Raw genomic sequence first — 16,541 nt, 5'->3', positions numbered from 1 at the left:
CCTCACATGGGTGCAACTTTCTTGTAGTTGAGAAGGATGGTGGTGGAGGAAAGCGTGCTTGAGATACATTAGCTGCTTTCTCTGTGCCACTCAGTGTTGATGTGTGTAAAACAGGACATAAAAATACTAAACTTTGCTAAGGAATTAGACAACGGGATTAGTTACAAGAGATGGTTTGATTATTAACTTCTATTCCAAACTTTAAACAGTTATTACACAGAACAATAAGGAGAAATATGATGGCTAATAACCTTGTCCAAGAAAACATTTTATAATTTTCCTCTTTCAATATTGCAAGCCTCCAGATGTTTCCAGTGGTATCATCATGATTAATGTGGCACTATTAGAAAACAGACAACAAACCAGCCTACGGATCTTGTTTTGGTTACAGAAACTGCAAAAAGGGGGTTTTGTGTATGTTTCTTACAATTTATGGCTGCAAGACTATACATAGGCTGTTAAGTAGATGAACTCTGAGTACATGAAAAAATTAAGTCTTTTTAAAAAATTGTTTTAGCCTGCCTTCTTTCCAAGATTTTAATACAAAATTTTGAAGGGCCATGGGAAATGTTAATGTCCTCAGCAGGATCTGAGGATGCTCACCACCTGATAAGATTGGAGCCTAAGTGTGTGCATGAGGTACAGACTATTTCAAAAGTCTTTGTTGTATAACAACTTCGATATTTGTGGTAGGACTGTTGGCCTGTTTTGGAGTTTAGATGTCTGTGTTCTAAACCCAGGGTTTAGTTTGGCAGAGCATTCAAACCGGTAATATTATGGCACTAGAAACCACTTCCATGGTGTCCTGTTGTAACCAGTGGGGAAAAAATATAGACATGGTCATGGCTAAAACAGTGATTGTTGCTGCTGTATGCCTGCACAGTTTTCAAAACTAAAATGCAGGGCTTTGCTAAATAGCTAAGCAGATTGGTAAATGTCCAATTTTAGCAACCTAGCATATGTTATAATTTTTGTTTTAGCATATGCTGTGTTAGTGGAACTCCCCTCCCCACACATAATGTACACAAAAGCTGTCAGATCACAAGATGGTGGCAGTCCAACTTTTCTAATATTTTCCATGGCACTTCAGAATTTTTCATTAATTAAATATTCTTGGACGGGAGGCAGGATAAAAGAGCTTTAAAGATTTTTGCTTTAAAACCTTTCATGTACTCAGAGCTTATATACTTACTAGCTCATATGTATTCCTGTAGCCACAAGCTGTAAGACAAGTCATACAGAGTGTGAGGTCAAAGGGAGTTGTAAGGGACTGGGGTGTTGGTGATCTGACCAAGTGGTCACAGCTGGGCTGGTGTCTACAAGCCATGGATGGCCACAAGGCGCTAGTCAGCGAGTAGGGATAAGAATAATCATTAGAGCTGGGATTGATAAACAAGAGTCACAATCAGGCTGAGTGAGATGGGGTGGACAAGTCCCTGAGGCCCTCTGCTGGAGGCCTTGTGCCCTGCCAAACCCCGCCCCAGAACAGGGCAGTAGAGAGGTCCTCCAAGCTGCCTAGAGTTGCTGTGTGGGAAGCAACCAATCAGGGCCCAGCAGGTCAGTATAAGAAGAACTGCAGGAGTAAAGCAAGTTCAGTTCCTTGCTAGAGCTGGAAGAGCATGGGGGGGGGGGGGGCAGATGGAGGGAAGCTGCAGGACCTCGGGTGAGGTAGTACTGCTAGAAGCCAGGGAGAGCAAGAAGGATCCCTGATCTGGTTATGGGGACTCCCATCAGGACAAAGCATTGAGGTAAGGGTGAAGATGGCACAGGGCCATGGGGAAGTGGCCCAGGGAATTAGGGCAGCAGCATGACTTAGTAGCTGTCCCTATGTTCCTTTATCTATCTACAGGGTCCCTGGGCTGGGACCCAGAATAGTGGGTGGGTGGGCCTGGGTCCCCCCCCAACACCTGATTAGCCACAGTGGGGTAGTAGCCTGGACATTGAGGCACCCTCAGAGGGGGGAACTGAAATGCAGTGGCCCACCTGGAGAGTTGGGGCCAGAAAGGCCCTACGACGTAGAAAAATTGCCTCCAGGGAAAGAGCCATGGGGCACTGCTCTACTCTGGAGCAGGGACAAACTGAGAGAGACATTACAGAGGACACTGAAAGAGAGGCACCTGTTGGACTTGTACCCTGAAAGGGGTTGGGTTTGCTTTGCTTTTATCTCACTGACGGACACTGTATGACTTGGCCAGAGGGCTAAGTTGGTGAAGGCCCACCACAAACAGGTAGAGAGAGAGTACAGGCACATGCATTCAGCCAGGGGGTGCTCGCGAGAGGCGAGTGCAACCCTGTTACACTGGGGTTGGAGACTGGAGATTAGAGGTAGTACCAGCCTGAAATCAGGAGGCAAGAGTCAGTATCAGAGTCAGGCTTGGGTTGGAGACTGAAGATCAGAAAGCAAGGCATGGTCTGGAGTCGCAGTAGGCCAGAAAACTTCTGGGGCACCCTCCAGGGTTAAATAGTGTGCATGGGCCAATCAGAGGGCCGCAGGGTACTGTCACTCTGGACTGTTTGGACAGTACTTCCTGCAGTGCCTAATTTCCACAGTGTTCCTTGGATGTGGCTCTGCATGGCCTCCCAGTGGGAGTGTCAGCTGTCCCAGGCTTTGCAGACCTGTGTTCTAGTCTCACGGGTCCTTACAGCAGCTGAAGACCCTCACTGGTTTTAGATATTAAATGGGTAGGTAGCAGGTGATCATAAGACCTAGCACATTTAATTCACTAGTAGGTGCTATGCTTCTAAACAGGACTGTTTAAAATCTGTTCTCCTTAGTATCAGTGGTGTGGTGTCCAAATGCATCCGATGAAGTGAGCTGTAGCTCACGAAAGCTTATGCTCTAAAAAATTTGTTAGTCTCTAAGGTGCCACAAGTACTCCTTTTCTTTTAGTGGTGTGGAAGGCAGAGACCATACCGACTCGCACCCAGTTTCCACATGCTTTTATTTAATTTTGGACTGCCAATTTCCCAATCTGTTCTTCCTGCAACCTCTTTTTTTTTTTTTAAAGTAATAATATCAAGCTCTTCGAATATGGGTTCTGAGGAGTAGGGGCATGCATAGTTTGACCACATTTGTTGGTTGGAAATAAGGGAAAACCACATGGAAAAATAAGGGACGAGCCTTTAGGGACATTTTAGGGAAACATAATTCCCCTTCGTATATCATGTATTTTTCTTCTAGTGTACATTTCTACTGCCCTCTAGTATACAATGCAATAATCATAATTTAATGTTTAAAATGGTTAAGGGATGTCCCTTAAAATAAGTTATCACCTTAAAGGGAAAAATCAGTGAAATAAGTCGGTCCCTTAAAATAAAGGATGGGGGTCACCTTAGGTGACATGGTTAATACAACTGCATCTGTACTATGCTGTCTCAAACCCTGTTGTACTAAAGTGTGAGAACCTGGATTGTGACATGAAAACATGTCTCTACAGTGTGACAATATGATCCACTCAGCCCACCAAATTGTGCATTGGACATGCTCCAAAATCCCATTTGTGGTATTGTATTCTGCCTACCTAAATTCTCCTAGTAATTGGGTTCCTGTCTGTGGGGTACTTCTGCTGCGTTCTGTTTAAAGCCTAACATGTTCCAATATGGGAATGGTTGTCTTCAATGATGGATGGAGCGTGACTCCTTCATGTGCAAGTCTAGATTGTGCCTTGTGTGGTATGAGTATGCAGGGTGAGTGGAAAGGGGAGACGGTGCAATGAGCATCTTCCCCTTGATTTTTTTAAAAGAGAGGCCAGGTACAGTCTTGGTGTTTGTGCTCCTAGGTCTTGATCCAAAGCCTCTGTTCATTGACTTCAGTGGGTTTTTAATCAGGTCCCTTATGTGCAAGGACCCAAGGGTTCTAGCTTCAACAGCAGTACTAGAAACCTCAACATGGGGGGCAGGATGTGAGTACAGGCCCATGGCCTTGACCTCCCTCCTTCCACATCAGCCACAAGAGTTGGTCTAGCCACAGGTGTGGTGGGCTCGTGAAGGCATGAAGCATCTGATGTAACAGCATTAGCAAATTTTGTTGCTGCTTATGTTTCTGTAGTGCTCCTACAATGCCACTGGGAGCTATTACTATGGCAGCATGCCTCCACATAGCCCATCCTATCATGAACTCTGTCTCAAAACCACAGTTAAGCCTAGAATTTGTAATCCATTTGAAATTCTCGTTGACTGCTTTGGTATTTTTGGATCATAAATACCAGTGATTATTATTCAACATCTTACTTTTTTAATTTTTTCACCTACAAGACTGTTATTGTTTTGCTTGCCATGGTTGTTAGTTGACAAACAGTCTTTTGCTGTCCCTAAAGCATTGTCCCTTATTGTCCATGTGGTTGCCCTTATTTCCAACCAACAAATATGGTCAATCTATGTGTGCCCTTACTCCTCAGAACCCATGTTAGAAAAGCTTGATATTTAAAAAAAAAAAAAGAAAGAAAAGAGAGAGAGAGATGCGCGCGCGCGCGCGCGCGCGCGCGCACACACACACACTCCTTCTCACTATGTTTGGTGCCCAGATAATCAAGGACATTTGGAAAAGGAGGTGGGAAGGGGAATTGAGGTATTGTCAACTTACGGGAGTATCCACAGAAATTCGCTCTGAACTTCTGCTGAATTCTGAGCACTGTTGATATGTAGCTAGAAAAAGGAAAACTAGATATTTAAACTATATTTTTCCCCAACTCTACCTAGAATGCTACTAGAAATAAGTCTGTTGATTACAATTGAAAACAATTAATTAGTGTCTTTAACATTAGATATTTGTTAGTGCTAAGATAAGGAGATTTCTTATTTTTCCAGTGATGCTGCCCATCTTTGTGGACATTTTCATTTGGGCTTTTGTTCATGGACACTGAATGATTAAACACTTTTTTTTCCCCTTTCTCCTTTTTTCAAATGTCACTTAGCCACAAAATGACATTCAGTGAAATCAGAAATCTGCACACTTTTATTTGGCTAAATTAATTTTATAAACAATGGAAATGAACTGGGGCCCAATACCATTTTTTCTGATGTATCAACCATCCAGCTAGTTGAGAGCTAATGGAAGACCTCTAACTGTGTGTGTGTGTGTGTGTGTGTGTGTGTGTGCGAGAGAGAGAGCACGAGTGAATAACTGCTTATAAAGCCACCTATGTACTTGTCCAGTGATCACCCTTAAAAACTTTCAGATTGTGTTATATAATGTCATAGGTCCCCATCCTGCAACTTGCTGCTTGCAGAGGTCTGTCTGTATTGTAATTTGCAGGTTTTTGTTTTTTAGACAATTAAATAACTTTCTTTACCTTAATGTTCACAATAGTCTAGAATGTATTCCCTATAGTAAATTTAAGGAAATTTAGGTAATTTTGCATATACCTAGGTCATTTTTTCTACTTATCTAAGGCAAAAACAATATCTTCTTCTTCAAGTGATGGTCCCTATATGTATTCCACTGTGAGTGTGCAAGTGCTCCATGCACCTGAGACTGGAACATTTTTTCTAGCACTGTCCATTGGTCCACACCTCTGCCATTCTCCTCCTCATGCTCCGAGCCAAGGGCATAAGGATAGTGCAGATTGATTGCCTTTCCAGTTCTTTGCTGCCAGGCTTGGTCTCAGACAGAATTCTTCAGTGTCCTCAGCATTTGTTACCTTCTTCAGCATTTTATCTGTAAGTAGTCTTTACTTGTTTGTTTTTAGTTAAAGTACACTACCTCTGAGGATATCACCATTATCCTGGATCGGAGTGTCTCATCTTCTCAGGTCCAATCCTCAAGAGAGACCCTGGCAACACTGGTCCAGGACCACACAAAGGAGAGTGTCTCTCTCTCTCTGGTACTTTCAACCAGCTGTGGCATCACATGTTTCATGATGCCAACAATGCCACCTAGGGAGTTGAAACCTATCTCTTCCCTCCCCTCCCCATGGGTGAATTGGACATTACCAAGAGAGCGTCACTGCTTCTGCCAGGGAAAGAGGTTTGCTCAGGTAGAGGATCCAGAGTCTCTTGGGCTCCCTCCTGATCTTCTAAGAAATACTCCTGGGGGAATTATGCACCTAAAAATTATGTGCACAGTATTTTAAAATTCTGCAAAATTCTGTATATTTTATTTGTCAAAATGACACAATAGAATTAGGGCTGTCAAGCGATTTAAAAAAAATTAATCGCATTGTTAATAATAGAATGCCATTTATTTAAATATTTTTGGATGTTTTCTATATTTTCAAATATATTGATTTTAATTACAACACAGAGTACAAAGTGTACAGTGCTCACTTTATTTTTGATTACAAGTATATGCACTGTAAAAAAAAGAAAAGAAATAGTATTTTTCAATTCACCTAATACAAGTACTGTAGTGCAATCTCTTTATCATGAAAGTTAAACTTACAAATGTACAATTATGTACCAAAAAAACTGCATTCAAAAGTAAAATCTAAAAATTTTAGAGCCTTAAATCCACTCCATCCTAATTCTTGTTAAGCCAATCGCTCAGACAAACAAGTTTGGTTACATTTGCAGGAGATAACGCTGCCCACTTGTTTACAATTTCACCTGAAAGTGAGAACAGGCGTTCTCATGGCACTGTTGTAGCTGGCATCGCAAGATATTTACCTGCCAGATGTGCTAAAGATTCATATGTCCCTTCAAGCTTCAACCATCATTCCAGGGAACATGTGTCCATGTTTATGATTTGCTTCTACACCAATGCATGTTCATTTTCATTATCTGAGTCAGATACCACCAGCAGAAGGTTGATTTTCTTTTTTGGTGGTTTGGGTTCTGTAGTTTCTGAATTGGAATGTTGCTCTTCTAAGACTTCTGAAAGCGTGCTCCACACCTTGTCCCGCTCAGATTTTGGAAGGCACTTCTGATTCTTAAACCTTGGGTTGAGTGCTGTAGCTGTCTTTAGAATCTCACATTGGTACCTTCTTTGTGTTTTGTCAAATCTGCAGTGAAAGTGTTCTTAAAATGAACATGTGCTGCGTCCTCATCTGAGATTACTATAACATGAAATATATGGCAGAATGCAGGTAAAACAGAGTAGGGGAAATGCAATACCCTCTCTTTCCCCCCCCCAAGGAGTTCAGTCACAAATTTAATTTATGCATTATTTTTTTAACGAGCGTCATCAGCATGGAAGCATGTCCTCTGGAATGGTGGCTGAAGCATGAAGGAATATACGAATGTTTAGCATATCTGGAATGTAAATACCTTGCAGTGCTGGCTACAAAAGTGCCACCGAAATGCATGTGGTCATTTTCTGGTGATGTAAATAAGAGGGCGGCAGCATTATCTCCTGTAAATGTAAACAAACTTGTTTGTCTTAGCGACTGGCTGAACAAGAAGTAGGACTGAGTAGACTTGCAGGTTCTGAAGTTTTACATTGTGTTTGAGTGCAGTTATGTAATAAAAAAAATCTACATTTGTACATTGCACTTTCACGAGATATTGTACTACGGTACTTGTATATGAGGTAAATTGAAAAATACTATTTCTTTATCATTTTTACAGTGTAAATATTTGTAATCAAAAAAAATATACACTTTGATTTCAATTACAACACAGAATATAATATATAATTTTCAGTTGATATACTATTGTTTAACAGTGCAATTAAAATCATGATCATATTTGTTTTTTTTTAATTAATCGCATAAGTTAACTGTGATTGATCAGCAGCCCTAGTGGTGGTGATATATACCCTGTCAAACTCAGTTGTTTGTGACCACCAAACTTCTTCATCTTCTTGGTTACTGATATACCTACAGTTGCTTCAGCAGATAAATTACTGGAGATAATTCAGAAACAAGCCTGAAGAAATTATAAAGAAGATGGAAATATTGACATTTACATAAATTCTGTATTGTCTTCTTCTGAGGTAGCTTTGGGGCTGTGTAACCTAGGCCCCTCTTGCTTTTTAGGAACCTATCTTATAACGAACAATTGTAGCTTTTATTTAGTTATATTTAAAGTTTGTTTCTAGTTCTTTTCCCTGGATTCCCTAAACTTGAAAGTGTGAAGCAGTTGCTAAGACTGAAAGATTTTTTTTTTTTTTTTTGTAACGATCATGGTTTACTCATTAATTCCCACTACAGCAACAGTCTCACAGGACTGGCTTTAGTGCTTATAAAACCTGTGGCCTTGTATTCTCTGTATCTTAGGGGAACACAGACCAATTAATGGTTTTGATGCCATCTGGGATGGTTCTAATGGAGACAGTGTCACTGCAAACTCTCCCCCAGCTGCCTTCCTGCTGTTGACCCAGCTCCTCTGATGATCATCCAGGGTAGCCTCTGGCCACAAGAGACAGCTTGATCTCGTGTTCAGAGCTTTAGGCTTGAATACTGTCTCTGACACAGACTCCTTTTGTGCCCTTACCCAAGTCACTTAACAATAATACCTTTGTGTTCCACTTCTTACAATAGAGGCAGTGGTATTTACCTACTTCACAGGAGTCTTGTGATAATGTTTGTAAATGGTATAAAAGTGCTAACATTTCCGTGAATGAGCACAGAGTCTTACAGGCTTCTGGAGGCCTTACAGCCCTCAGAATCCTTGCTTGTTCAGGAATTATCTCTTTAAACACTTCAATGTACAGCAGTTATGTTTGAACCCAGCACAATAAAACTCTGCTACTGCAACCAGAGAAACTGGGGGATAGACAATGATACCTCTCTTACAGAATGGTCATTTGTATCTGACACCACCACAAACCCCCCATCCCCAGCAAAATCTTCCATTTCACTGACCTTCCCCAAAATCCTAAGGCCTACTCTCTGTCTGTCTAGTGGTATAATCAGCATGGACAAGAGTAATTTGCATTAAAGTGAGTTTGGAAATTTGTTTTGCAGGTTTTCCTCAAAGTGCTAAGACCAGTTCTGTCCATGTGGAATCTGTATGAAGAACCTCATACAGTGTTCTATTGTGAATTTAATATGTTGGTTTATATGTATTGTGATTGGCTGTCTGACCTTACACAGTTGCATAGTTTGAAATGTCAGATTGACTTTTTTTGTTTTCTGTTAAATAGAAAAAATATTTACAAATGTATAGTTTATAATGCATATGTTATGTTTGTATGTTATGCTGTGAAATGACCTAGGTTTCATCTCTAGACTCCTTTGGGGGACAAAATTTTGTTGTAAACAATGCAGAATATTACATTTGCTTCTCTTTTGTTGTAGTTTTTGTTTTGAGAATGTACAACAATATGTTAGCACGTGGAATATTATTATAAATATCTTATTGACAAATGTGTTAACGTTTAACACAATTTCTCCTGTAATATATGTTGAGTTATGGGGGGGGGCTTAATTGAATATAAAGAATAACAAATAAAAGGCCTATACTGCTTTTATTTAAGGTACTGTAAAGATTCCCATCATCTTTAATGGGGACAGAATCAGGCCCCAAATCATTAATAGAAGGGCAGGGTTGGTGGTTGGAGAAGATAATCTAGCTGGAATTGGGTCATAAGATTTTTCTGTAAGGTAGTGGACACAACACTGGACTTCTCTTATTTAATGAATTGATTGGTTGGTTTTCATTATCATTAGACTGTTTGCAATTCCTACAGCAAATCTTGACTGACTTTTTTTCCTTCTTTCTAGAGCCTTGGAGGTATTATGATGGCAGCATCTTGGAATTTCATGAGAGTAGTTCATTATTCCAAAACTGTTTTGTCACAGGGAGTCCAGATAGGAAGAATCACCAGTTTTGGGCATGCCTGGTCCAGGACTATAACTTCAAGTTTTGCTGCCAAAACACCCTCATCAAGTACATTGGAACTGTTTGGTAAAGTGTACCCTCGAGATGACTACAGCAATGTCACAGAGAAAATTCTCTCCAAGGTGGGAAAGAACTTGCACAACCAAAGGTACCATCCTCTGTGGCTGATCAAAGAGCGGATAAAGGATCATTTTTACAAGCAGTATATAGGACGTTTTGGGACCCCACTCTTTTCTGTTTATGATGATCTGTCTCCGGTGGTTACAGTGGAGCAGAACTTTGACAGATTGCTTATCCCACAAGACCACCCCAGCAGGAGGAAAGGGGAAAACTACTACATGAACCATACTCACATGCTAAGAGCACACACGTCAGCTCACCAGTGGGACTTGATGCACTCAGGGCTAGATGCCTTTCTGGTTGTGGGAGATGTCTACCGCCGTGATACGATTGATAGCAGCCACTACCCAATCTTTCACCAGATGGAAGGAGTGCGGCTCTTCTCCAGTCATGAGGTAGGAACTAGTCATAATGCTTAGCATGACTCTAACAAGCAGGGAGTTTCACAAGTCCCTCCATTTGGCTAGTAGCACTTTTTACTTTTACCTGTAAGGGCAGCCTGTCAAGGAATTTCCCCTTTCCAGTTTCTAGCCCTCACAGACTGCAAAATAATGGGCCTTAAAACCATGCCATGATGACACATGGAAAAGCTATCTTGGGTAATTTGTAGAGACTTCTAAAGTGTATTTATAATATTTTCCTCCAAGGCTGTTCAGTTTTCCTTTTGTGTACCAAAGAGAATCTTGTTTTACTGGTGAGGTTTTTTTTTTGTTTGTTTGTTTTTAAACAACCCAAAATTGACACACATTTTAAAGAACATTTCTAAATTATAGTTGTTTCTATAAAATATGTGACATACACATGCTTGCTTAGCGTGGTATAAAGATTTTTATCAAAACTGTCTTTGAATGACCTGTGTAATAACACACAACTAGAATTTCAGTAAATATTTCTTTTTAAACACACTTTTTTTTTTTTTTTTGTTTTAAAAAAAAGATCATGAAAATCTTTTACTTCAAACCTTCTGTTTTGGTTTATGGTTTTCAATTGCAGGGTGTGAGGGTTGTTGTTTTTGTGGGGGGTTTTGTATTTCCAATTTTGATTAGTCAGCCTAGTCACAAGGTAAATTTTTTCAGAACTGGAAAAAATTAGATGAAACGTTTTGATTTTGAAATTCATTTTTTTGAACATTCAGATTTTTTTTAAATTGAAAAATACTATAAAAAATCCACACAATTTTGAAAAATGAAAGAAAATCTTATTTAAAAACTAGCAAAATGAGATGGTCTTTGGAAATTAAAAAAAATAATAAAGAAAGAAGAGCAACCAGCTTTACTTATGACCTACATAATTCAATTCATCCAGGCCAAACCCATGTTGTGAACATCTTCTTTTTTTTTTTTACCAACCGCTTTGTTGCATTCACATGCTCAACATGTCCGTAATTTAAGGCAGTAATTGTTACAGCTGAAATTGAAATGCATTTTCTGTTCTAACATCACCTTTTTTCAGTTGCTTCTAACTTTCTCAGAAAAATTCCTTTTGCACTGAAATTTTCTATACACGGTCTCGGCTCAAAGCTATGTTAAGGATGGCTCTGTACAGCTAACACTGATACAAGCTCGTTGTTGTGATTGTACAGTAAGCTCAGCAGGGCACAAAAATGCCAGTCAGCGAGCTTTTAGCAAATGTCTTAGATTCCTGAGTTTATATATTTCACTGACAAAGCGTACGCACTGTGCACGCTTAAGTGCCATTGATATGTAGTATATTGATATGACTAATAGATTATTGAAAGGGATGCCAATATGTGAAAGGGTTTGCTTGTTGGAGAAGAATAGTGATTGGGGTTGCTTAGCTGAGGAGGTAATATGAATGAATATAAAATGTGTGCATATAGGGTGGGGACGTGTGTTTGGGTTTTTTTTGTTTTTTGTTTTTGTTTTGTTTGTTTGTCTTTTTTTATAAAAAGTATATTTCCATTATGGAAGTGCCACTTGCAGTTGCACAGTCAAGGTTGGGTTGAGTTGAGCTTAACATTTAAAGACTTGATTAACCACTTAAGGCATGTCTACACAACAAAATTAAGTCATTCTATCTTACGTCAACATACAGCCACCGCAGTAATTGCATCGCTCGTGCACGTCTACGCTTTGTTCCTTGTGTCGATGGTGCATGCTCTCACCAGGAGCTTTTGTGCCAATTGTACTATCAGTGTGGGGCATTGTGGGATGGCTTCTAAAAGCCAGTAACAATTGATGTAAGCAATGCAGTGTCTACATTAACACTGTGTCAACCTAACTACACTGACATTGATTCTACCCCTCTCATGGAGGTGGAGTTATTAAGCTGGCATAGCGGGGCAGTTCTGTCAAAAGGAGTGAAATTTTAGTGTGTATATATACTTACTTACTTAGATTGACGCAAGGCAGCTTATGTCGACCTAACTCTGTAGTGTAGACCAGGCCTTAGTTATGTATGAAAAATACAGCATATCCTACTCAAAATTACCACACTTACTCTGAGTCCAGAATGAATTTTTTCTGAGAATTTGAGTAAATTGGTTAATGAATTTAAGGGCTAAAAATAATTTAAGAAATGTAGCACCCATTTTCAGATTGGTTTTCTCCTGAATGAGCTTAATAATGGAATTAAAATTCACACATCTTGTACAGGGTTATATTTGAAGACCCTTTTTGTATTAATGGTAACTTTTTTTCCCCATTGTTTTTCATAACTGGAAGTTGCTCCTTTAGCAGGCACTGATAAATATTGTCTTACTATAGAAAGAATTGGACATAGAACTGTAGCTGTTTTTCCTGTATCATGTAGACGGATATGGAGCATCTCGCTGCTCCCAAGAGATGAATAATAAGCATTAGTGTTTTCATTTGATAGTTTTATATCATGGGAAGCCTTAGACGTATGACTGAAAGTTGCAGGTCAGACAAGATCCTAGACCCCATGATTACAGACATTGAAATAAGGATCCAAAATTTGACCACATTTGGACACTCCCATGAGATACAGAAAAAGGCATTTCTTTCTCCACAATCTTTCCAAGTGTCAGAGCCATTTTAAATTTTGTTTTTATGTCGGGAAGAGAGAGAGAAAAGCCCCATACCATTTACCATTCGCCTCATTGCAGCCTTTAATAATGTTACTTTCTCCCTGTTTTCTCTTTTCTTCACCATTTTTCTCAGGAGAATGAATGATCTGTTATCACAGAATGTTAACATCCAGTTCATTAATGATTATAGCGATGTGCTAACCAACTTGCCTGGAAAAGATGTGCGCGCGCGCGCTCTCTCTCTCTCTTCCTGAAACATTTGTGTTGGAGACTTTCAGAGTAGCAGAAAGTGTAGGTGTCCATATTTTGTGGGAGGGCTGGTGGAGAGGAAGGTTGCGCAGAGTTCACCTTGTAGAATTTGAATACTTCGTTTTATTTTTGAATTTCATTTTGAGTATTGATGCAGTTCATTGTAATACAGAACGCTTATTACAAACTTCATCACAAGAATAACATGAGACTTCTAATTCCAACAAATAATTCAGTGATTTTCATTGTGTTCAGTAGGGCACTAACCTTTCCATGTTCTGGCTTAGAATTGCTAGCTCAAGAGTCCCCACTCCCTAGATGAATACACAGGGGGTAGTCAGTTTGAAAAAGAGTAAAAAGCAATGGTATTACAAATGAGGGGAAAATACATTAGATGTCTGGGCATACATATATAAATGCTACCACAGTCCACAGAAGCAGCATGAATGCCAGTGGTTGCAATCACTGCCCTAGGGCATTCTGCTACACACCATGGCCAATAGGAACCTCACAGTACTGAGGATAGAATCCACTTCTTCCTGCTGCTAGAACACAAGCAATGAAGCCACAGCAGCATGGGCTATACAAGCCTGCTCCAGACCCTGGCTATGCACTTAGTGACTCATCCATCCTGCTGCAGCTCCTCTGCTGTTGATTAAGGCCAGCTTGGGTATGTACCCTTAAGTTTAGAAGTAAGGTCTCTGATGCAGGGTTGAGCAGATCTGATTCCATGCAGGCAATGATACACATTTAACACACTAGCCAGTTTGTTGTATTACTTTTGCTTTTCAGGTTTCCAGTCATTGTTTTGTTAGTGGTGCAAGTAGAAATCATTTTTTGCCGGTACTGCACTCATGGGAGGGACACAAGGGAGTGCGCATGATCTCACCACGTGACCCTCCATGTGACTCTTCCCCAGCCCAGGGCCCCCAAGCTCTCCCCGTCCCCTCTGACACCCTCCTTACCTGTCTAAAATTTTAGCTAACTGCATCTCCTTCTTGGAGAAAGTAACAGATACTGTAGACAAAGGAAACGCAGTGGATCTAATTTACCTAGATTTCAATAAGGCGTTTGATACCATGCCACATGGGGAATTATTAGTTAATTCGGGTCCTACTGAAAAGCGAACTGTCAGGCTAGAGGGAGGTTACCAGTGGAGTTCCTCAGGGATCAGTTTTGGGACCAATCTTATTTAATCTTTTTATTATTGACCTCGGCACAAAAAGTGGGAGTGTGCTAATAAAGTTTGCAGATGATACAAAGCTGGGAGGTATTGTCAATTCGGAGAAGGATCGGGATATTATACAGGAGGATCTGGATGACCTTGTAAACTGGAGTAATAGTAATAGGATGAAATTTAATAGTGAGAAGTGTAAGGTTATGCATTTAGGGATTAATAACAAGAATTTTAGTTATAAGCTGGGGACGCATCAATTAGAAATAACGGAAGAGGAGAAGGACCTTGGAGTATTGGTTGATCATCGGATGACTATGAGCCACCAATGTGATATGGCTGTGAAAAAAGCTAATGCGGTTTTGGGATGCATCAGGAGAGGCATTTCCAGTAGGGATAAGGAGGTTTTAGTACCGTTATACAAGGCACTGATGAGACCTCACCTAGAATACTGTGTGCAGTTCTGGTCTCCCATGTTTAAAAAGGATGAATTCAAACTGGAGCAGGTACAGAGAAGGGCTACTAGGATGATCCGAGGAATGGAAAACTTGTCTTATGAAAGGAGACTTAAAGAGCTTGGCTTGTTTAGCCTAACTAAAAGAAGGTTGAGGGGAGATATGATTGCTCTCTATAAATATATCAGAGGGATAAATACTGGAGAGGGAGAGGAATTATTTAAGCTCAGCACCAACGTGGACACAAGAACAAATGGGTATAAACTGGCCACCAGGAAGTTTAGACTTGAAATTAGATGAAGGTTTCTAACCATCAGAGGAGTGAAGTTTTGGAATAGCCTTCCAAGGGAAGCAGTGGGGGCAGAAGATCTATCTGGCTTTAAGATTCTACTCGATAAATTTATGGAGGAGATGGTATGATGGGATAATGGGATTTTGGTAATTAATTGATCTTTAAATATTCAGGGTAAATAGGATATAGATGGGTGGGATCTGAGTTGCCCAGGAAAGAATTTTCTGTAGTATCTGGCTGGTGAATCTTGTCCATATGCTCAGGGTTTAGCTGATGGCCATATTTGGGGTCGGGAAGGACTTTTCCTCCAGGGCAGATTGGAAGAGGCCCTGGAGGTTTTTTGCCTTCCTCTGCAGCATGGGGCACAGGTCACTTGAGGGAAGATTCTCTACTCCTTGAAGTCTTTAAACCACGATTTGAGGACTTCAGTAGCTCAGACACAGGTGAGGTTTTTCCTAGGAGTGGGTGGGTGAGATTGTGGCCTGCATTGTGCAGGAGGTCGGACTAGATGATCAGAATGGTCCCTTCTGACCTTAGTATCTATGAATTTATGAATCTGGTAAACAGATGCAGTTGTAAAATGATGCTTTGGGTCCCTGGAGCCAGCTGTACTTCCAGGTGTCATTGAGGATCTAGCAGCATCCCAAACTGAAAATTTCTTAAATGAAAGAAGAATAGGAAGGACAATCACCCCACTTTCCCTTACCACACTATCAGTGCCTCTCTTATGTCCAAACTAAGCTTCTGCCAGCTTACCTTTATCTAAGTATTGCTCTCCATCAGGCACTAGGAAAGGAAAGATGCTGCGCCATCTGGGTTTGATAGAAAAGAAGCATAGAACTGTGTGTGCCATGTACATCTTGTTAGAACTACAGCCCAAATTGTTTTATTATTTTTTTTTTCCTCAGCATGATATACAGGAGGGCAATCCAAATCAGGCTAGCAGAACATGTATTAGAACTGCTTATTAGTCTAGAGACAATTGATCAAAATCACATTCTCTGATCTCTTGGGGCCAAATCTGTCCCCATTGAGATCAAAAGCAGTTTTTGCTATTGAGCTCAATGGGAACAGGCTTTGACATCTGGAGAGGAAAGAACAAAACAACTCAAGCAAGGGCTATGTTGCTTATACCACAGGCATCAAAGGCTGCTGACTCGTGTGAGAAAGTCAGCAGACATCTGATATTTGTCATTGTAAGGGAGAAATCGGCAATCAATGAGGCTAGAACAGTCTCTGTACCATATCCATCTCATAATTCCATCTGCAAAGGATCAAGGAAATATGAAGGTACCAGATTACCTTAAAGTCCTCAGTCCCTTGGTTAGAATGCTCCCATTAGTATATGTTCATAGTCCAGAGGCTGGAGCAGGAAAGAGGCCAGAGCAGGAAAGAGGGAAAATGGATATGTTTCCAGGACAGCCTTTTAGCTTGTGCCAAGTAAAGGAAAATCTGTTCTTACTGTGAAAGATGGTGTTTGGAGTCATATGGGCAAGCTACATGTCTATCACGCCCCACCCA

At 40.4% G+C, this 16,541-nt stretch overlaps 1 protein-coding gene across 3 annotated transcripts in view; it reads left to right on the top strand.

Moving 5' to 3' along the window:
- FARS2 (phenylalanyl-tRNA synthetase 2, mitochondrial) overlaps positions 1–16,541 on the top strand; it is a 388,905-nt gene that overhangs the window by 69,225 nt on the left and 303,139 nt on the right. For all 3 annotated transcript variants that reach the window (XM_043508366.1, XM_043508367.1, XM_043508368.1), the window contains one exon: positions 9,603–10,235. In XM_043508366.1, the coding sequence (XP_043364301.1) occupies positions 9,603–10,235 (633 nt within the window). The remainder of the gene's footprint in view (positions 1–9,602; positions 10,236–16,541) is intronic.

This window comes from Dermochelys coriacea, chromosome 2 (genome assembly GCF_009764565.3).
Source record: "Dermochelys coriacea isolate rDerCor1 chromosome 2, rDerCor1.pri.v4, whole genome shotgun sequence".
NCBI lineage: Eukaryota > Metazoa > Chordata > Testudines > Dermochelyidae > Dermochelys > Dermochelys coriacea.
Note: the sequence above shows the minus strand (reverse complement) of the source record. Positions and strands in the feature narration are given on the sequence as shown.